The sequence below is a fragment of the Hippocampus bargibanti genome, linkage group LG02, assembly GCF_051943395.1.
Source record: "Hippocampus bargibanti isolate YZ-2025 linkage group LG02, ASM5194339v1, whole genome shotgun sequence".
Taxonomy (NCBI): Eukaryota; Metazoa; Chordata; class Actinopteri; order Syngnathiformes; family Syngnathidae; genus Hippocampus; species Hippocampus bargibanti.
In genome coordinates, this window is record NC_142735.1 from 17,844,553 (window position 1) to 17,867,489 (window position 22,937).

The following is a 22,937-nucleotide window of genomic DNA, read 5'->3' on the forward strand; positions in this document are numbered from 1 at the left end:
AATTCTTTAATCGATTGCAAACATGTATGCTTTCCTCTTCAGAACTATTTGAATCATATTCGTAACTAGAGGTGTACCAAGAAAGCATATTCTCAGAATCTGAAGCCATTGTTTTGATTCTCAAGCAATGCAAGCCGTCTTGGCATGACGTCACAAACTGGGGGAGGGACTTTCTGAAAATGGCCCAATTCGCAGCTCAATGTTTTTGCAGATTTTGGACACTTTAAGTCATTTTTATTGGTGTTTTGCATTTGAATAAAAATATCATACTGCGTGTTTTGGGTATTTTAGATGCTATAAAACGTTTTTATGATGTCAGTTAAGAAACAAAAAAGTGACGTCGGTAGTCCTTTAAGATTTTGATGCTTTACACAAGACCAGACCTAAGCTGAATATTTGATTGCCTCCTCTGTATCATTACCTCATTCTTAGTGAATAAATATGCACCTGATATTTGCTTTCATGGTCATAAATTATTCACAGTGGTTTCTTCCTGCCCATCTGCAATCTATTTTTCCTCTTTTAACCCGATTGTAATGTTTCAGTAAGGCATGGTCAGTAGGCGTCATGTGAACAAGGGACCTCAATCTGCGAGGGGGTGAACAATTATGAACAACTCTGCAGTTGTTATATTAACTTGAAATAAAATGTCAAGTTCATGTTTGCATTCCTTTCATATCTGAAGGTTATCCTTTTGGTCCATTCTGTTACTATGTATGTACTTATAAATTGATGCAAGATGAATAAACCCCCCACTCCCACTCCAACTTCCAACAAATTTGTGTTCCGCGTAAGGTGCACGGACATGGCCCCAATTTTGCGAACAGCTGCTTTCACACTGGATTTGTGCACGTTGTCCCAATTACATACTTATTCCAACACGGGGGCTTGTTTGCAACACACTCCTAAACGACTATGTTGCTTTTTTTGTATTTACATGTACTTGAATTATAAAGTGAGTTTGTTGGGTGCAACGGGGGGGGGGGGGTCGCCTATGTGAGTCACTTAATTGAGTTATACCGGAAGTCAAGCTGTATGGATTCAGATCTTCTGTTAAATCCCAATTTATTTATTTTTTTTATGGACAGCCAGCTGTCAGCCGGCTTAGCGTCTCCAGGAGTGGCTGTGACTCCCTCAGATCGGAAGTGACATGCCTGACAGCCGAGTGTGGACTTTTGAGCGCGCAGCCAAATGTCACATGCTGTCAAGACTTTTTTTTCCTTTTCTCTGCACTCATAATGAGCTTCCGATTTAACCTAGCCGTAGTCCATTAAAACCCCTTTGCAATGCCCAGTGTTCATCATCAAGGCTGATGCAGTCAATGTGGAACATTTATTGATGAAAATTGCCTCCACTCTTTGAATAATAGCTTTATTAATTCCATATTAATCACTCAAAAGTAGATATTTCTTTGCGTCATTTAACTATTTAGAGAGAATGTTTTGTCTTTTTAATGAACTGTTGTGGACAGAAGTCAAGTATCCATAATATCCATTCATCTGTCCATTGTCCAGACTGCATTATCCTCATAAGGGTGGCGGGGGGTGCTGGAGCCTAGCCCAGCCAGTGGCGGACACCCTGAATTTGTTGCTAGCCAATCGCAGTGCACACAGAGACAAACACCCACCTGCTCTTTCACACACACCTAGGGACACTTTTTGAGTGTTCAATCACCTGCCATGCATTTTGCAATGTGGGAGGAATACGGACGACCCGGATGGGCCCGCGAGAACATGCAAACTCCATACAGGGAGTCCAGACCTGGTCTTGAACTCACGACCTGTACACTATGAAGCCTGCGCACCAACCACTTGATACCGGGACGCCCATTTTATATTGATTTACTTATGTAATTTGAACCACTCGGACAATTCTCAACAAAAGCTTACACACATAGGCAGAATTGTTGGTTACGATCACAGTGAGCATGATGTCTCTTGCAGTTGCTACTAGCGCGGTTTGAAAATAAAACAAATGACTCAGTTTCCTTGACCACATATAAGAGTTTGAAAATATGTTTGTGCAACGCAAGCTAGCATGTATAACACTCGCATCCCATGAAAAGCTCCTTCCGAATCCGAATCCTTTGTGACAATGGTCATTCGGCATAGTCCTGTCCAAGGTTAAAACACACATGACCACTGTCCACTGAGTGGAGAAAACCGACGCTCACCAGGTCTGGCCAGATGTCAGCGATGAATATTGTGTGGTGATATAAGGGCTTAAGGTAGATAGTAGAAGAGGCAGTGATAAATGTCCACACGGAAGTAGCACCGAAGTGTCTGCTGACAACTCTGTAGCTTTCTCAATAAGAGCAAATTTCATCTTCAAGTAATTGTAGCACATGAAACCCATCTTAATTAGTAGCGATTTCATATGAGCTTACGAAATTGCCTCCTTTCGCCAGCAGGCATCCCGTCCTTCCACATTACAGCATGTTTCTGTGGTCTTTTCGTCGCTTTTGTAAAGCAGTTTGCGCAATGGACATCATTATATTTATTTGATTTATGCATACTTCATATGGTGCCTGCTCTTGAGAAGAAATAAGTAGTTGGGAAAACAAGGGGGTGTGTTGATCCCTTGATTTCCATGTTTTGGATTTGTTTGCTTGACACTTGACGGTGTTGTCGCCTGTGAGGAGTAGTTTTATGTCTGCTAATCCTCAAAATGCCTTTTGAAGTCATTATAGCATTTGAGTGATGAAATAATCTTCTTAACTTATGGACTGATATGTTTTAAATCCTCTTTAGTGTCGTATTGCTCCACTTTCCACTCCCCACAGTGGATGTACAGTATTACACCCCATTAGACTAACAGAGGTTTGTTCAAGTGTTCTTGCTATCGGAGTCTGAGAAAAATAGTATACTTGAGTTCAGTCAATTGTCAAGTATATTATTATCAACGTTTTAACCACTATTCACTGAAAAATGGATTGTGATTTTATGTTGTTGCTTTATTGACTTTGCGTCAGCCTCATAGTGCGGTAGATGGGATCACTTGTCATCTGCTGTGACTCCTCTGAAAGAATACATTGGTGGTAGGAAGATACATAAAATATAATAACAACGAAGCGAAATGCAAAATATTATACAAAAAGAGCAAATATATTAAACCTGGACTCATACTAACATTTGAATAAATGTTTAGTTCCTTAATATTGAAAAAAAAATGTAATTAAGTCTTCTTTTCCTTCTTTTCTCAAAATGTTTTGTGTTGAAATAATTTCGTCTTAGATTCTGGTCACATATTGTAGGTCTGACATGAGTGTGTGGCGTGCAACATGTTTCAATTGTGCAAACTCTTTTGTTTAATGTGTGCGTGTTCTACATACTTGGCAATAAAGATGATTCTGATATCATAGTTCACTATGCTATCTTCTATATTGTGATTTTACTATTTGTACGATAAAAAAACTGAAAGAAAGTGAAACTGAAAGGTGCTTACTTTTCTTAAACGGTGAGTGAATATCCAAAATTGCCATTGCAATCGTCATTCGGTAACAGAGCAGCAGTGGCACCTTGACAAAAGTATATTAGTGTGCCTGGCATGTTTGCTTGGGGTAAATAATTCTCTCACAGAAGAGCTCGTGAAAAAAGTAATGTAATTAAAATACATAGAGGGTTTGGCAGGTACAGCAGTTATTACACACGATTCACCCCCCATGTTGTGTGCATTATTTTATTAGCAATAAAACTGTTATGGTTACACGAACAAACACACACACACACACACACACACACACACACACACACACACACACACACACACACACACACACACACACACACACACACACACACGGTCTTCACAGGACAAAGAAACGCAATGGCACCTTGGAAAGAGAAATGAGTGTGGGCATGCCGTGTTAGCTTGAGGGCAAATTATTGTCACATGGAAAAGATAAATGAGTTACGAAGGTTAATAAAATATGCGGTCCGAGGGCAAAACACCGGGAGCATGATGAAGAGCAGTGGGGATGGAGGTTAGCGGAAGGAGGATGCTTCGGGTTCATTTGGATTGGATTGGATTTGCCTTTATTAGTCTCGCAGTGGAGAAATTTACATTTCACAGCAGCAAAGTTATGAAACAAATGAAAGTAGAAAAACAAAATACAGGAGCTGTTGACGGCACTTCTTCTCATTAGGGGCAGCTGGAGCCTCTCCGTGGACTGGTAATCAGTTGATCACATAGCACGTATAGACAAACATTCAGATAACTACGTGAAACATGGGCCACGTGAAATCCTAAATTTCATTCGAATGTCTCTTGATTTAATGATGACATCATTTGTCTCATTTTTTGTTCATTAGAACAAAATGTATCACATATTTTGGGTTTCAAGAATAAAGGCTTTTTTTTCTTTTCCAGAATCAAAGGCCTCATACAATAACAAGAAAGTTGTGTTGTATTTTTTAATTAATTGGTTAATTATCACTTTGTGATGGGATTATGGCTTTTTTCTCAGTTTGAAATAAATCCCAGACACCTTTTCATCACCTTTTCATCGATGGACCACTCCTATACGACTGAGAGCTTGCACAGACGGATCAGTGTCACAGTATTACAGTCTCTTAACCCAAAAGATTGAGTTTTTAATGAACTTAGTATACAAGCTTGTAGAATGTGGAGGGAAACAGGACCTCAACGTAATAATGCTAACCTTGTCTGAACTCATTCAGTGCCAAACGATGTGCAAATATATGTCCACTCCAATGCCAGTTTTTGTCATTTTCACTCAAATTGCAGGACCCATAGAATATTGAGTTTTAGGACTACATCAACATTAAAAGCAGCATAAGAAACCGTACACTCTCTTCTTTCATCAGAAAAAAAGAGTTAATTCCGAAGTTGTATGGGTCTGGAGTTAACTGAGCTTGAAATGGGGCCAGCTGTGCAAAAGGTGAATGCTGCCCGCTTGTGGGAGGGAAATTCGGGAATGGCAGTGAATGAGTTAATTTACTCACCAAATTGTGAAATCCATTTCGTTTAACTCAACACTCCATTTTTCTGTATGACTGGCCTACAGGTGGACACACAGGATAAACGGACCTGCGTCTAGTGGAAGACTGTTTAATTATTCTGCCTGTCACAATATGTTACTGGAAAAGAGTAAGTGGTAAACACATCTGATACCATTTAAGTATAATTCCCATAGTTTTGGCAGAGTGGTAAAGAATGCTGGTGTAGAAGACACAGTCACTGGTTTGGTGTTTGTTTCATCCTATTTTGGGCGAGTCACTTTGAGCTATTTAATGAACGTGATCCAACATTCTAAATATGAATAGTACCTTTCGCACGTGCACACGCACAGCTGCAAAGGGCCGCTTCGTTTCTCCCTCCTCAGAGCCAGTGCATCAGGGGGCATCAGGGGAGTAGTGCCAACCTCCACTTCTTCCAAGTGGCTAATTCACCAGCCGCCAGCCACACTGAACTATTGTTGACTTGGCATTTATTCGCCGGAGTTTAAACGAGCGTTCAACACCTCCAGTGGAGGCCAGTTGACGATTTCCGGGCTTCCGTACCTTGGCAAATCTTTTTTTTGGATGGCGCTCAATGGTTTTTCGCGCTTGTTTGTAACATTTTAGACTGTGGGTGAAAAAGCATTACAAAGTGTTGTGGGCTCTCGCTGGCTGACAGAAGGATGTGTTTTCGCAATTACTGGGTGGAATTAGTTCCATTTCAGTACAATCGCGCCGCCTGTCACTGTGGATGAATATTTTACTACGCTGTCTGGGAATGAAATGTCCCATTAGGCCGGAGCGTTTCAATGAATGCAATGTGGGCAAAAAATCCAAATGCAAGGGGTTACTGGAAGTTTCCACCCGGCTCAACTGGCTTCATCCAACAACTGAAAATCAACAGTAAACATGCAGATACTAAAGAGCGGATTTACCATTCGGCAAACAGAGGCCAATTACCGCGACCTCGATGACTGACATTCTTTAAACCAATGGGGGGGTTGAGGGTGAAATGGGGGATTGAATCACAGATGAAACTGGCCAAGAATGAGGAAGGCACTGATTTACTTTACACAAACTCACAAAGTATAATATCTATTATTGTGGCGTGTATGTGTGCGTCTAAGGGTGCATATGCGGTAACAGATCGATTGCGGGGTGGGGGAGAGGTCTTTGGTCCAAAAAAGTAGGGCACCTCTGCTCTAAACATCGTACTGTAACTAAATAGACCCCCCCCCCCCCCATCCATCCATCCATCAATCTTCTGCCGCTCATCCGAAGTTGGGTTGCGGGGGCAGCAGCTTCAGTAGAGCTGCCCAGATATCCTTCTCCCCAGCCACTTCTTCCACCTCTTCCAGGCGGAACCTGAGGCGTTCCCAGGCTGGCTGGGTGACATAGTCTCCCCAGTGTGTCTTGGGTCGTCCTCTGAGCCTTGTGCCAGCGGGGCATGCCCGGAACACCTCATCAGGGAACCATCCAGGAGGCTTCCTGATTAGATGCCCGAGCCACCACATCTGGCTCCTCTCTATGCGGAGGACAAGCGGCTCGACTCTGAGCCCCTCCTGGATGATCGAGCTTCTCACCTTATCTCTAAGGGAGAGCCACGACACCCTACGGAAAAAGCTCATTTCGGCCACTCTGTATCCGGGATCTTGTTCTTTCGATCACGACCCTTAGCTCGTGACCATAGATGAGGCTTGGGATGTAGATCGACCGGTAAACTGAGAGCTTTGCCGTTTTGCTCAGCTCCTTCTTCCCCATGAAAGACCGGTACAAAGTCCGCATCACAGCAGACGGCGCGCCGATCCGCCTGTCAATCTCTCGCCCCGTTCTACCCTCAGTCATGAACAAGACTCCCAGATACGGGAGAGGGCACTCCACCCCCACATCCCACAACACAATTTTTTGCAATCACATTGGTCTTTTTTTGTTTAGTTTTTTTAATTGCTATTGCAGTAAGTTTTTAACCACATGGCATTTACGTATGCTCTTAGGTTAACAGTTGTCGTACAGTTATTCATCACATCATTCCAGAACCACAAGTACAGGCTTTTGTGCTTTGGCCAAATTATTTTTTTTCCAAGGATTAAGTTGCTGTAGGTGTACAAGGACAGTCTTTTTTTTTTTGTCTCCCTTTGTCCTTCCTCTTCCTTCATCTCCGCATTTATGAAGTGGCTCCGAATTTCTGTGCCCAGCCTTGCCAGTAAGGTCCACACTCGGTTAACCTTGGTGACAGTGTTAACAATGCGGATCCAATCGGCTTTAAGAGGTCGCTGCTGCTCAGGTAGGCATTGTCACGTTGGGAAATAATAGCTTTTCATTTGCACTGCTCCAGTCTTGAGAGTCAATCAATGGATATCTATCTAAGCCACAGTCATAGAGATCAGAATTAGAATCAGAAAGCCTTTAATCGTCCCACAATGGGGAAATTTGCTGTATCAACGTGTAGACGTGGTGATGATTTGATCTTCAGATGCTTTTTTTATGCACTGTCTGATATCTCCTTTCTGTCTTTTCATGTACTTTTTTGTGTTTTGAAATCCACTAACGCTTTCCGACAGTGACTGCCTTCTCTCTGAGATTGCTTCCTTTCTCAGGATGGCATCAACTTGTTTCAAAACAACCTTACAACTTTACAGTAACTTAAGTCACTCTTGATGACTTTTCATTGGCAAAAGAACCTTAAAAAGTCAGACGGTAAATTTATTTATTATGTTTGTACTTGAGAGTAGTGTCAGAAGCTTTTTCTTTCATTTTATCTTCCTAGAGTCAAATAAGTACTTATATTTTTACAAGAATCTACCAGTATTGGGATTTCTGCTCGAGTACAGAGTTCGATTACTTTTGCAATCCCTTCCAAATCTTGATACGAATCCAATAAAACACACCATTGTCAACATATACTGCCCACACCCACCCGTTCACTGTTCAGTATACTGAATTGAAAAATCGATCTACCCAAACAACGCGAGTCAAGTGAAGTGCAAAACGCCTGTCTTTCTTTTCCGCCATTGACGTTCTTATTGAAATTCATGAGCTGGGGTTGCAATGTGTTTGTCATTCGTTTCTTTTTTCCCTGCAAAAGGTGCCTTTTTTTGGAACAAGAAATGGATGACTGCTATGAGACAAATAGTCTTCTCTCCAAATATTTTGGCACACATTTCTACTCACCGACGATTTTGAAAGTGATTTAGAAAGCCTGAAGAACCTCAAGGAAACCTGCACAACTCAACATTCCAACCAGAAATTGTGAGGCAAACTTGCCATTGTCATGTCCCAATTCTTACATAATTATATTATTAGCTGCCACCTGAATTAGATGTAATACGCCACATTTTGTCTCAGTTGTCATGTGCGGGAAATCTCTGCTGCATTTCTGCAAGTGACGCAGAATGCGCGCATGGCTGAGCAACGCCACATCCAATCATGCTTTTAAATAATATAGCATGCATCGAGCTTGACTCATGTTGGCAAGACCAGACCCACTTTGGGTTGGTGCATGCCTGCCTGATGCATATCTATGATATGCGACCCTAATATGCAAGTATTGTTGCTGTCCTGTGAAAAACACATTGGTCCATTTGAGGAATTTTCTAAATTTTTATGTCGACATCTGTTCATTTTGAAAATGAACAGATGTGTTTTTTATCGAACAACAATGAAATAATTGCTCTGAGTGTTTTGGGAGGTGGTGCCAACTTTAAATGTTACTTGTCTTTGAGTATTGAACTCAACAAATAGGAAGTACAAAAATTGTATTCACATTGAAAGCAGCTCTGGGTCCTACGTCTCCCGTGGGATCAGGAAGTCAGTCAGGTCACATCCTCGTGAGATAAGATTATAAATTAGTGCCAACGCCTCCTTCCCAGGAAAGGGTGTCGGCCCCATAGTGTACATGGACTAATAGTACTAATAGTGTCATCGGTATTTATCAAAGCAGCTTGTGTGTGCTTGCGTGCATATGCATCTGTGTGTGTGTGTGTCCCCGCATGTATCGTGTGCATGTGCATGGGTTTTTCTCTGGGTATTCCGGTTTCCTCCCACATTCCAAAACCATGCATGGCAGGTTGATCGAATGCTGTAAATATTCTCCAGGTGTGATTGTGATGGTTGTTGGACGCTGAGCTCAGCTCCAGCATGGGAGGGTGAAGCGGATCAGAAAATAGGTGGATGCATGAATAAAGGAGAAGCACAGTCTCCATTAAATTGAAGCAAAGTGTTATTTCCAGTCCATTTAAATGTATGTTGAAGCATAATATTATACAGTGCAATGTTTTTTATTGGATAAGCACAAAAAATCTGAAAAAAAGAAATAATCATGACTCTATAACATCGCTGAATTACTCATGCTTTGTCACCTCTAATGGGGCTAATAATGTAGTATTGATCCCTATTTCTATCCTGAATTGGCTTTTTCTAACGATGTATTTTGCGTTTACTCACAAAGCAAACACTTGAAGAGGCTGGAAGTGATTGTTTGACCAGCTAAGCGAGTGCGGGGAAGTCACAGGTCGTGATTCAAGCATTCAGCCTACTGCTGATTCATGTGCCCGACTCATCCGCATCAGAAGGAGCTGTCTGAGGGAGAGAAGGCACGGCAGGAAGTGAGGAGATGACTAGAGACAGCAAGACTGTTGAACTGTTGAATCACGGCAAATGGAAATCAACAAAATCAAATCGGGATGATGGCCTGCAGAGCGACTGGCAGGGAGAAGACGAGCTGGAGGATGAAGAAAGCGCGAGTGTAGGTTGGTGCGATGAATGCTGGCCTCCTCTCACTCACACATACGCGAGGGAATTCTTTGCTTCTCTGTTAACACGGCAACCAAAAATTAATCATTTTCTTTACGTGTTTCACTGCAACGTTCATTTCATTTGAGTGGAAGATAAGTTGGTCAATGCCGTGACTGTAGACAAGTATGTATATATACATTTACTGTATATGTCATTGACTCTCTGTAATGCCAAAGTGTTTTTTCTTTTCATCTTATGGTTAACTTACTGGTTAACTTTTAGCAAATGTATTGGATCAAGGGAACAAAATGGAGATGAAATATCTTGTAGTGCACTCAATACCACTCTGTGGACATGTGGATTTGTACTTTCTATCACCTCCATCAAGGGGATTGCACCTCTTCAAGTTTAGCCTCACAACCTCTCACTCTTAAGTGTGCAAAGGAAAACCTCTTTATTTATGTATGTATGTATTTATTTATGTATTTATTTATTTTCTCGTTATTTGATAAAACCCTACACTGTATATTCCTTGGTTTGAACGTTCAAAGCTTTACCCCCTGCTCCCACCATGTGACCAAACCTCAGGGGAGCTTCCAAGACATAAATAGGAGAACTCCACAGACAGGATAGTGAAGAATGAAACAACAACAAACAAACCTTGCCCAGTTTCCTTTTTTGAAATTGCTGCGCATCTCTCTGTTGTCTCCCCTGACCCTTATTTTTTTGGTCCATATGTGCGTTCTCAGCTCCGGGGCGGCCCTCGTGGCCGGGATGCCACTGCGTGCCGTGCCAGTCGGCAGTGGACGGTGAGGCCCAGGAGGAGGCCGAATGCAAGCAGCTGAGGGAGGGCAGCCTGCACCAGACTGGGGAAATGAACCTGTGCTGGAATGAGATCAAACGCAAGTCGCACAACATTCGGTAAGAGGACGATCATGTGAATATAAAAGGGAACTCGGTTACTATGGCGACACAAGCTTCATACATCTGAAGAAATGAACATTTTGCAGAGGTTACTGTTCAATTAAGTAAATGAACTGTATTACCCACTCAAAATAATAATGTTCACTTTGTAATGTCACGACTAAAACGGCCTTACGGTAATTGAAACCATGGCATAATCTCGATGAGGAAATGCTCCTATTAAAATGCTAAAGCAAATTTAGATATAGGCTTCCCTGTTTCTTTTGTTTTAAACAGATTAATAGTAGACATTTTGATGGGAAAACATTACACTGCTCAACACATTTTTGATCAGAGATGGAAGGACACTTTTCTGGGTTCAGTTTTTGCTTTGATTCCCCTCTTGTGTTTTCTTTAGCACATCAGGTTTCGTCATAATAATAATAATAATAATAATAATAATAATAATAATAAGATGTCTCTCCCAAAGTTGGCAGCAATACGTCTGTGTAAGCTCGTCATAAAACAGCTAAATCCTTCATTAAACCGATATGGTGTGGTGAGGTTCAATTTGGATCGTTCGTACAACAGCCTACTTAGGCAAAATATGATTAGGAATACTGATGAGGTGATACCGGTGGAAGTGAGGCAATCAGGCCAGTCGTTAGTCAGAACAATAGGAACAATCAGTGGAGTGGCAGGGAGTAGTCCTCTGCTCCCCCCCAACCTGAGAGCAGGGATCTATCATAGCAAAGTCCGGCACCGCCATGTTTGGACAGTAGGGATATATTTATAGGGCCTAAACTACCAGTAAGACTTTAGTTTGCTGACGAAGTTTCTTGGATAAGAAGCGAAACGTCCGACACCTTCAAAGAAGTACAGATGACGGCTGAAGAAACCTTTTCATCAATAAAAATAAGAATCGCAATAGTAATAATGATGATGATGGTGATAATGATAGTAATACAATAATGTAAAACGGTTTTGGTAAAACTTGTGAATTCAGGGTTGTGTTTAGCACGACAGATTTATGTCTGAAAAGTGGCTTTGTTTGTGAATCTGTGCGTACGTGTGTCTTCCTTTTTCTCCCTGCTGAGTCATCTTCTCCATCATTGCAAGCAAACTAATGCTGCCTCTACTGTGTTCATGTTTACTCTAGCCAAATTATTAGACGCCACTCAAGTTGCTCTCTAATGCTTACCTGGAGAGCGTCCAGGCTTTGCCGCATCATTGCCGATCCCTCCGACTCCACTCTTGGGATCCTGTTCAGACAATTGCACCCCAACTTCCCACTTAATGGCTTACTTGACCCCAGAGCATCTAATGTGGAATAAGGAGGACGGCGTGGGCAGGGCAGTTGTGAAATTGGTTAAGACGCTTTCCCCCGCAGCTTCCGTGTAATTAGATCAGCGAGTAGGAGAGAGGCAGTGGAGAAATACAGCAGTGAATTTATAAGGATGGAGGGAGCGAGTAAAGGCAAAGGCAGATGCTACTAAATCATCCCGGAGAGAGAGAGATGCAGGGAAACAAGGAGGTAAGTATAGATCGAATGAATGAGGCAGAGTTGGGGTAACCTTGAGAGCCATGTGTTTTGTTTTATTATTTTTTTAATGCAGGACAAGCACCATAGAAATTGCTTTGTCACGCCCCCCCCCCCCCCCCCCCCCACTAAGTTGATTGACAGCCGTTTTAACCTGTGCTTTGTTAAAAGTGTCACTCTTGCTCCCACAATATACTTGCAATGCAAAAAAAAAACGAAACATTTTTGACACGGGGAAAAAAACATAATTTCTCTCCACCCGCATTCAAGGTGGATTCAAAAACACATCATAATTTAGATTTTAATTAAAAAAAGGAATACTACTTCATGTCTCATATGTATGTAATATCAATTTTTTTTTTTTCTGGCGGTGTTGTGGACATTTCATTTCCTGTTCCCGTAGCAGTGCAACTGAATAAGAGCTGATTTGCCTCACAACTTCTTGATCATCTTCTCAGCACCGTTTTAATGATGTTGACGCAATTTCACTTATTCTTCCAAAAGTTCCCTGGATGCAAAAAGTTTGAGAACATCCCACTCTAATGGCTGTTGATATCCTGCGACTTAGCCTGCAAATGAAATGGAACTTCACTTGCTGCAAATGCAAAAATTGAGTGGGAAAAGATCCTTTTTTTTTCTTTTTGAAGGTAGGGGATAAAACAGGTGGAATTGGCGCATGAAGATAAGAGTGAAGGCTGGGAGATATGCAATGTTTATGCATGGAATAAAACTTATCAGTGTGCCACTGTGTCACTCTGCTAATTGGACTCTGGGATGATAACAAAAAGGTTGGCAGTGTGATCACCTTTTTTATGTTTGGTGCAGAAAGAAGGCCAAGTCATTAAATGACACACACACACCCACGCACACACCGAAGGAACTAAGAGCACATTTGTCCTTTACTGGGGCTTCCCCCGGCTAACATGCTTCACTTTGATCTGTCAATTTACATACCAGCATAATATAAGCGAACGAACATAAATTGTCGTGGCGGGAAAATAATTGGTCGCCACTCAACATTGGTTTGTACTGTGTCGATGTCATCACACTTTTGACTGACATCACGTGGAATGTATTGATAGTGAAAATGGATGAGGGAGTCGCAGGTGTTCGACATTCCAAATGCGGCAAGGTTGACACATGGACACGTTTCACATGGCGAACCGCTGACCTTGCCACTCTGACTAGGAGCAGGCGGCAATGTGCATGTGAGGAATGAATGCTTGGGCATTGTTGAGATCGTTGTCGACAGTCGACCACCCACCGCCGATGTCTGCTCGAGTCACGAGGTGACATTTGGGACCTGCCATTTGTCACTGTCTCGTTTGCTCATCTCCACAGTCTTAATTCACTTGCAAGTGTAGCTACATTATATGCTATTGTCTCTTTATTTCAGTCCTTCCCGTCTTTCTCTGGTCATGGCACAAAAAAAGCCTTTTGGGGGTTTGATGCCTTATTTTCTCAGCCTCTGGCTGAGCTTCTGTGATGTGTCTTCAGGGCAAAGTGTGATCCATTTTCGATGTTTGTGAATGTGTCCATTGTTCATGGTTGGTGCCTTGAAACAAAAAACAGGTAATCACCAGGGAAGTTTCCAAAATTTGGCATTTGTAAAATTGACTGTCATCCACTTTATACACACGTTCACCTCTTTTAACCAGGCATCTCTTGTTTGAAGTTCAGCGGATACAAACTGTAATGACATTGAATCCATGGGAGACTTTTTGCACTCTGAAATCACTCAGCCGGATTTTCTTCCTACTGCTTCCTGGCATCATTGCAATGTCAGTCTAGAATTGAACACTTTTTTTTGAATTACATTTCTCTCTTTTTTTATTATTAAATGTGCTGCAAATGTGAAGAGGCTGGGCAGTGCTTCACGGTCTGTGCAAATATCAATTTCCTGCTTGCCATTTCTTCTGGAATGATACATAGATGCTGTCATGTTTATAAGTGGTTGCATTCCCTAAATTTGGTCTGCGTTGTTAGCGGAGATATTTTTCAGACTCATGTATTTTCGAGCGTTCTTTTTTTATCTATTTATACTGCATCTTCGCTGCTTCAAAAGGTTGTATTATGTAGATTTTGTAAATTTATGATGCATTTTATTTCATGTGTACATTCGAAACGTTAATAATGCACTCCACTTTCCGCTTCACCTCCAATTTCATGGAAACATATCTTAGTTATTCCCATGGCTTTGATGCCACATCTGCACATTGTCTCTGAGATGTGCTATAGGTAAGCAAAATCAATGACTTGGATTATCACAGTGAGTCAATCTCATTCTCAGTTCCGCCTCCCCACAATGCGTTAGCCACGTTTGGAATTGCAATTTAATTCCCGAAAAATCAGCTTTCCAACCCGTTTAAGTCGTGCCACTTTCATTGAAGTTGAATAACCATCTATAACGGAGTGCCATGGAAAATCATTTCCATGTCGCAAGATTGAGTGATGATGAACAGCATGTGAGGCATTTATTAATACAAGTCACTGGCGCCATGATTAACACTTTCATTTGCTTATTTTTATATGGTAATTTGTCTCATTATGCTCACTCTGTCGTTTTAGAGCCGTCACCATTTTGCACTGATGTAAATTTCTTATTACGGATTCCCTTTGGCCATCAGCTGTACTGGCTTCTCAAACAACAACATCTTTCAGCTGTGAGAACAAAAAACGGTCTTGCAAATGGATTTCCCACAAATCTCGGGAAGGCGGTGGCGGAATAGAGCTGCTTCAGGCCAGGCATCGTTTCTACTCCTGATGCACAACAAAGAATATTTCCCAAACAGGCCCGTATCCTCACCAACGTAATCATGTTCTCTCTCATTTGTCAAACAGGGGGAAATGTTTCTTTTGTTGATGACACACAAAGAAAGGTGCTGACCGACTATGTGATCAGAACGCGTTTTACAAATGGACCAGCCGGGACTTGCGAATGTCGACGCGGGCAAGCGTGAGGTTGCTGCTGTTTTTATACACAATCAAGTCAAGCATGACAGAGGTGTGTCAGCGCTGTTGCACTGAATGATCTGCAGCCAGCTGACAGTAACAGTAAGAGTGCCAATCTCTTAGAGGATGTGTTAAAACATGCGACCGATAATTGTCAAACCGGGTTCCCCAGACCCACAAGGGTCTGTGAGGTGTAGCTTGAGGGTTTTCAAACCCAAATCATTTTCAATACATTACGAAATGGGATCATAAAACCCTTAATATGAAAAGAGTGACCTGGTATTTTCCACATCTTGTTAAATTATGACTTCAAAATTACTTTTGTTTTTGCGGAAAATGACAATTTTAAGGGGGGGTGTATAGTATATATATTAGTATATAATTTTCAGAATAAATGTGCAACCCCAAAACAATATGTCAATCTGTCACTTGTTACAATAATAAAACATCTTAACAAACAAAAACATCAAAACTCTTTCACTGCCATTCCCGAACGTATTCAGGAATTGAAAAGCATGATGTGGTGCGCCATTCTCGAATTTGTTTGGGTTTTGTATTTTCTTTTGCCGATAAAGCACTGGTCAGACCTCTGGCAATGTTTTTCCCTTCCCAGGGGGGGTGGGGGTGCAGCATTTGCCTTTTGTCCATGTTAGCGATTTGTTACAGCTTCAGCTGTTGCTAAAGCGCTATATAGAACAACATGTGTGTATTGAACTGTATTCTGTATAGCGGCCCCTATTTCAAGCTCAGATAATGTTGCATTAAATGTTGTTCTTCCTTGTTCAGCTCTCCATTTGTATAGTCTAAATATTAAATCAGCAGGAAGCAAGGTGATATACAAAAAAGGAATATGTATTATCAGGCAGCTAGAGGATGTTCTCCAGGGGAGAAGCTAGGCCAAGGGACCGTGAGACAAGAGCGCGCGCACAAGCGCGTCTCAGACATTTATAAACAACAGGAGTGATGTCACTTTGGAAAGGACCTATCATCTGCTAGATACAATCATGAATATTTATTATTAGACTGAAACATGATAGCTAGATTTCTACACTAAGTAAAAGCTGACTGCATGTATACTAATTAACATATACAAATAACGAAACTACATACATATATGGACTTACTAATTGATGAGAATAAGTAGAAATGAAATAACATAGGATGTTTTTAGCATGTGTATATCACTAATTCCCACAGAGAACTCCAGATCCATATAATTTAGGAATTAACTTTTTTTTTACTGATGAAAGAAGAGTGTCGAACATTTCTTATAAGACATTATGGGTTTATATGACGAAGGATGGCGGAGTACTGATACCAGGTATTGTGCAAGGCTGATATTGGAGGACTTATTTGAAGATATTGAGTACTTGTGGAGGCTGCCGATTGCAGTTACTGATAGTAAAGGCCATCATAATGTGACTTCGAGTTTATCCTGCTCGGCAGCGGTTGCTGCTATTCTGGGGTGGATTGTCACTTCGGTAAATCCTCTTCTGTGTCAGAAAATAAAAACTTTTTTATCACAATTTTGTAAGTGTGTTGAATGAAATTTTATCCATCAAAGGTTTTACAGATACCGGTATTCAATATTGGTGTGTAGTCCATCCATCCATTTTCCATACCGCTTATTCCTCATTAGGGTCGCGAGGGCACGAGGCGGGGGACACCCTGAATTGGTTGCCAGCCAATTGCAGGGCACACAGAGACAAACAGTCACTCTCCCACTCTCATCTAAGGACAATTTCGAGTGTTCAATCTGCCTGCCATGCATGTTTTTCGAATGTGGGAGGAAACCGGAGGACTCGGAGAAAACCCACGCGGGCCCCGGGAAGAACATGCAAACTCCACACAAGCCAGCGTGCTAACCCCTCGACTGCCGGGCCGCCCTCCGGGGCGCTTTATTTTTGTACAACAAATTTAATGTCATTCGTTGAAAGTGCGCTTTATAATCTGGTGCACATGGAAAACGTTTGAATATATGTAATTCATTGATGGTGCGCTATTAGTGTCTAGTGGAGGAATAAATACCTTTCCTGGGGAAAAAATAGTAATTGAACATCCATATGAAAATGTATACATCAAAATAAAAGAAAGACCACTTGTTAAACTTTTGACTTGAAAAACTCTATAATATGACAGCTATGTATTTCTTCTTTGAGTTCCCCCGCTTGTTTTCATTTGGAGTGTCTACCTATGAGATCATTGATTTTTGTCATTGAATTACCCTTTGGTATCTAAACTCCCAGTGTGTGATACAATTCTAATATTTCACAAGGCTTGCATCAGGAATGAGATAATGATTTTTTTTTTTTTTTGTGTGCTGACAGAATAGACTTCTGATTCTGTAGTGTGAGGGAACAATTTCCTTGAGTTTGACGACATTTCATCAGTGTGTCAATGAAAGGCGAGAACATGTCATACAGGGTGACAGGGCACACGCAATCTGACTCGATGTGGCGCAAATGTTCTCGCCAAATAATTAATTGTTCCTGTGAAGATGCAGTGTTGTCTTGCCATCACCCTTGTCCCCCTATCTCCCATCATTAGAAGCACGTTCTAAAGAAGGTTGACCAAAAATAATGGTTATTTGCAGTTTATTATCATACTTAAAAAAGGGTCACCAATCTAAATCATTTACAAAAAAAATTCCACTGTGAATGTGACCTGGGACCTGGTCATGTATGATCTATATTTTCAAGAAAGGAAGTAAAACCAATCTTCTTTTCCTTTCGGCTTTTCCCCTCAGGGGTCGCCACAGCGAATCAATGTCCTCCATCTATCCCGGTTTTGTGCATCCTCGTCTCTCACACCAGCTACCTTCATGTCCTCTTTGACCACATCCATATACCTCCTCTTCGGTCTTCCTCTCGGTCTCCTGCCTGGCAGTTCAAGAATCGGCAACCTTCTCCCGATATAGTCACTCTCGCTCCTCTGGACATGTCCAAACCATCTCAGTCTGGCCTCTCCGACTTTCTCTCCAAAGCCTCTAATATGAGCTGTCCCTCTAATGGACTCATTCCTGATCCTATCCAACCTGGTCACTCCCAAAGAAAACCTCAACATCTTCAGCTCTGCTACCTCCAGCTCTGCTTCCTGTCTTTTCTTCAGTGGCACTGTCTCCAGTCCAAACATCATGGCTGGTCTCACCACTGTTTTATACACTTTTCCTTTCATCCTAGCTGAAACCCTTCTATCACACATCAGGAAGTAAAACCAAACAACCTCAATAAATAATGTTATATTACCTTCTTCTTGCTAACTTTCCAATTAATATTGGGCTGCATTGTTAGCACAGCCTGGGCCGTGTGACTCCTGGGCACTTTTTGCCATGTTTCACAAATTCGTGTTCAGTTGTGTAAAAAGTAGAAACAGTGAGTGGGGAGCGCAAGAGAAGAGCTGAATGGAAAAGGCTGTGCTCAAAGCTTCCTTCGGCCCTGAGGCAACACAGCAGCGAGCTTCTCTCCTAAAACAGCCCAAACTCCGCTTCAGTCTCCCACGCATTAATTAATCATGGAAGCGGCGAATGCTAAACTTCACACTGTAATCTCTCGGATTCATCGGGGAGTTGAATTTCTATTTGACAATGTTATTTACTTTTGGATGGGAACTCTCAAGCAAATATGCGGGTGGCATGCAACTGTGCCACGTTAAACTGCAGTCAAAGGTTGCCCAAGTCACGACATATTTGACATTTCCAGTTGTGAAAAGTAAGAAAGAAAGGAAGGAAGGGAGGGAGAGGAAGAGAGAGAGAGAGAGAGAGAGAGAGAGAGAGAGAGAGAGAGAGAGAGAGAGAGAGAGAGAGAGAGAGAGAGAGAGAGAGAGAGAGAGAGAGAGAGAGAGAGAGAGAGAGAGAGAGAGAGAGAGAGAGAGAGAGAGAGAGAGAGAGAGAGAGAGAGAGGAAGGGAGAAAAAAGAGCAGCTAGTGACAGTGATGTGTCACCGCGAGCCGGGTTTGTGGTTTTATCTCTGCTGGATCCTTTGCACGTTGCTATTCCCGGAAATGAAAAGGTCCGGGATCTTTCGTTACGGCAATATCAAACTGATGTAATCATGTCTTCCCTTTTGGTAGCTTTCCAAGATGTTGCAAATGTTGCTGCGTGTTTAGTGATAAACACGGGAAGTCATCCCTCCCATTGTCTTGTCATTTGTTGGTTTGACTTATCAAACTATAATTGGAATATTGTCATCTTGCAGTTTGCCATATGGAACTTAAAACAGTGAAACCCAATTTATTGTAGTGGATATGTCCATTCACAACACAAGTACAAGTTTGTGCTCTAGTCTATCCCGGCTGTCTTCGGGCACTTGGTGGCAACCAATCGCAGGGCACATTTATGCAAACAACCATTCTCTACACTTGGTGAAATATACAAGATAGATTTGCTACGGTAGCTGATAACTAACAAGCAATCTTAGCACGCTAACATAATTTTGTTTCAGGTTTGATCTTACCTAACCATACAGAGAAGAGCAAAGAAATAGTGACTCATTTACTGAGAGATAACTGCTGTTACCGACATTCGACATTTTGTTTTGCTAGTATCATATTGGACTTTCAAAACCCACAGCAAACAATCATGTAACGTTATAGCAAAGGTGTACAAAATGAATCACGATATTGCAAGCGTTTCCTGTACTTTTTGATTTATTCTACGCTCCCTAATAGAACGAGAAAAACAATTATTTGTAAATGCACTAGTGGTGATCTAACTAAGTGGTTGCTGGAGCCGTAGACTCCTGATTGGATTACCCTGCATGTTAATGACATCTGAATGAGTGTGTTTGTTGAGGGGAGATAATTTACACATCAAACAGTCACATGCTCATTTCAATGACTGTTAACGCTGCTGCCTTTTTACAGCCAGGAGGCCATTCACTGTAGTGTTGGGAGGGGAGGGGTGTAGTGGGGGTGTTTCTTGGTGATGATTTCTCTTCAGTGCCCAGCTGCAGCAATATGATTTGCCCCTTTAAGTAGATACATGTCCCCTAGAGCTAGTGAAGATTGAAAAGCAGCTAAAATGAAGGGAAACGATGGGATATAAAATCGGCAGATGGCCAAAGAGGCACCGCAAATGAGAAACAATGCCCCGTCGGTGTGTTGAATGATAAACACATCGGCGCCTTTGTGATAACACATTTCATGCTATTTACTTTGTTGCTGTGTCACAGAAAATGAAGAGTTAGAATGGCATTGAGTGGGGTACAAACCCCCGGCAAGGTCCAACAATCACAATGGTCATTGTGTGTATTTAAAGACACCATGTATGCATGTGTCTGTTATTTGTTATTATAAAAAATGCCTGATACAGGATATTTACAATATGTGCTTTGTATTAATGCATAACACGGACTCACACAGACACACACACACACACGCACACACACACACACACACACACACACACACACACACACACACACACACACACACACACACACACACACACGCACATACACACACACGAATACAAGAACAAACATAATCTATTATCTGAATTCAGTCTCAGAAAACCATCATGTTGGACTATACCCACTCCACCAACCAGATGCAACCTCTACCATTATTTCACATTGGGACCGAGGCAAAACATGAAACGTGGTTTGAAGTCAATGACCCCAAAATGAGACCAATTTATTGTGGAATGAATTGTTCCAAAATAGAGAGGGTCATCCAGACCTGGTTGTATATTAGTACAAAAAAACATGTTTACGCAGGTGAGTTCCTTTTATTAGAATATCTTCCCTCCTAATTAATTATTTTGTATCCTGGGTGCTCTTCCGTTTTAAATAAATGCAGCCAGCTGCCCTCAAATTACGTCAATTCTCGTACACTGGCCATCTACAATCATCCACAGCAAACTACTCTGTGCAGACTATCGGCACTGGCCCCCTTTCCCAATAATATTTATACTTATCTTGAAAGCAGCAGAATAATTTTCCACATAATGGCCAAAATGGCAGTTTACTTCCGAGATAACAGCGTTTTGTTGCCGAGGACTTACCTGGGGTTTATTACTCGATAACCAGCGACAAGATATTCACTCCACACAAACACACATTATATATAAACGGAAAACAGTAAAATAAATGAATGAATTATCAGTAATGAAAGACTGTGCATGAATCATGAAACGAAAATATATGAATGTGAGCACCCTAGTTCAAATAATGCACTAGTAAACTGAATTGGGTGCACTAATGTTAATGTCCCCTCGTAATTCTATTTGTGCACTAGCTGTATAAATTCTCAAGACGGAGAGCCTACTGGTGAATGTATAATTAAGTGCACTCGTGCAATATCGAACTAATGCTCATAACTCTTCCTATGTGATACTTTTTTCATCCCAACACAGACTCACTATGTTATTTATTTGTGACTCTCGGGGATGGTATAATGGAACCCCAGTGATGGACAAATGTGCTATTACTGTAGTTCTTTCGCTGTGCGTGTGCGTCTGGGTCTAGGGTGTGTGTGTGTGTGTGTGCGTGTGCCTGTGTGTGTGTTGCTGTGCACATTTTTGTATTAGCTTGTGAAAGTTCGTGCGGGGGGGTATCTGTTGTGAGGGTTGAATTATTTTGATGTAAGGTTATCTGCTGATGGATGAACTTATTATCTGCTGATGGATGAACTTATTCAGGGACAGCCGTGGAAGAGGCTTTTTCTTGTGTATGACTCTGAAACTTTTTGCTCAGGCCGTGTGTAAAGTCGGACTGCTGAATTGTTTTGTGTCGGACAGTAGTCGTAAAATAGGAGTTTCCCTCCATCTCAATTGCATCTGTGATTAAAAGGGCTATTAAAAGTTTGTTTGCAAGTCAAAAGACACCTGCCGAATGCTTTCAAAACAAAGCGTTTAAAATGGACAGCTATCCCGTACAGGAAATAAAGCAGTCACAAAGATAGTATAAAGCACTAGGACGTAAAACTAAGATCAAGTCTGAATCATGCTCAGTCAAAAGCCAAAGAGTACAAGTGAGTTTTGAGACGAGTTGTCAATGGGCAGTGAGGGGGGATTGCCGAATGTTCAGTGGGACCAGCAACGGAAAAGGCTGGATCCCCTCTGAGCCCCTGTTTAGTTTTTGGCACATCTAATTATGTCTGATCAGCAGACCTGAGCCTACCGGGAAGGTGTGTACAGGTGGATGAGCTTGGAGAGGTAAGAAGGAGCGAGGCCATTTAAAAATTTGAGAACAAATAATTGAAAATAACTCTAAAATGTATAGGGAGCCAGAGAAGGGATGCAAGAGTAGGAGTTAAGTCAGAGTTATTTAACGTGCGTATCAGGTTGTTTTTCCACGAAACTGGTCTGTGGTGCTACTCTATGCCGAAAATAATATGAATGTCACCATTGACTTTCACAACGTTATAATCGACTGCAGAAAACGTTGTTCAACTCTTAGTATGTATTATAGGGTATACAAATTATACACAGATTTCCATTGCAGGATTTATAAATTGTACATACATAAGTATTGTTTATACAACAGCTGTCTGGCATCCTTGATGTAATTCCGCGTCTCTCGTGTGTGCTCTCATGTGTGTGCCAAATTCAGTTTGCAGAAAATTGCCTTACACTCCCATTTTTCTACTCGCTAATGTGAACTGAAGTGAATCCGCTGATGAACCCGTGCTAATGGCACGTGTGGAGAAAACCTCTTTGTGGACCCCTGACACTGATCTGGCGACACATATGCCTTATATACATTTGTGACATTACTGTGTGGTGCTATGTTATGAATACTAAAGAGTAATTTCTGCTTTTTTAGACACTTCCATTCCGGCTCATTATGATGATAGTGCTGGTGATTGGGATGTGAGGTAGTGATAATGCTCAAGTGCTAGCTACTGGTATG

The 22,937-nt window shown here is 41.6% G+C and overlaps 1 protein-coding gene across 5 annotated transcripts in view; it reads left to right on the forward strand.

Annotated features, from left to right (window-relative positions):
- drp2 (dystrophin related protein 2) overlaps positions 1-22,937 on the forward strand; it is a 120,428-nt gene that overhangs the window by 23,171 nt on the left and 74,320 nt on the right. For 3 of the 5 annotated variants that reach the window (XR_016114171.1, XR_016114170.1, XM_088989747.1), the window contains exons 1-2: positions 9,588-9,706; positions 10,442-10,613. Coding sequence is in view for 3 of the 5 variants with exons in the window: in XM_088989747.1 (XP_088845873.1) it covers positions 10,567-10,613 (47 nt within the window). In the remaining 2 variants the exon portion in view is untranslated. Of the gene's footprint in view, positions 1-9,586; positions 9,707-10,441; positions 10,614-22,937 lie in introns of those variants that run through there. The other 2 variants (XM_088989750.1, XM_088989748.1) reach the window with 2 other exon arrangements.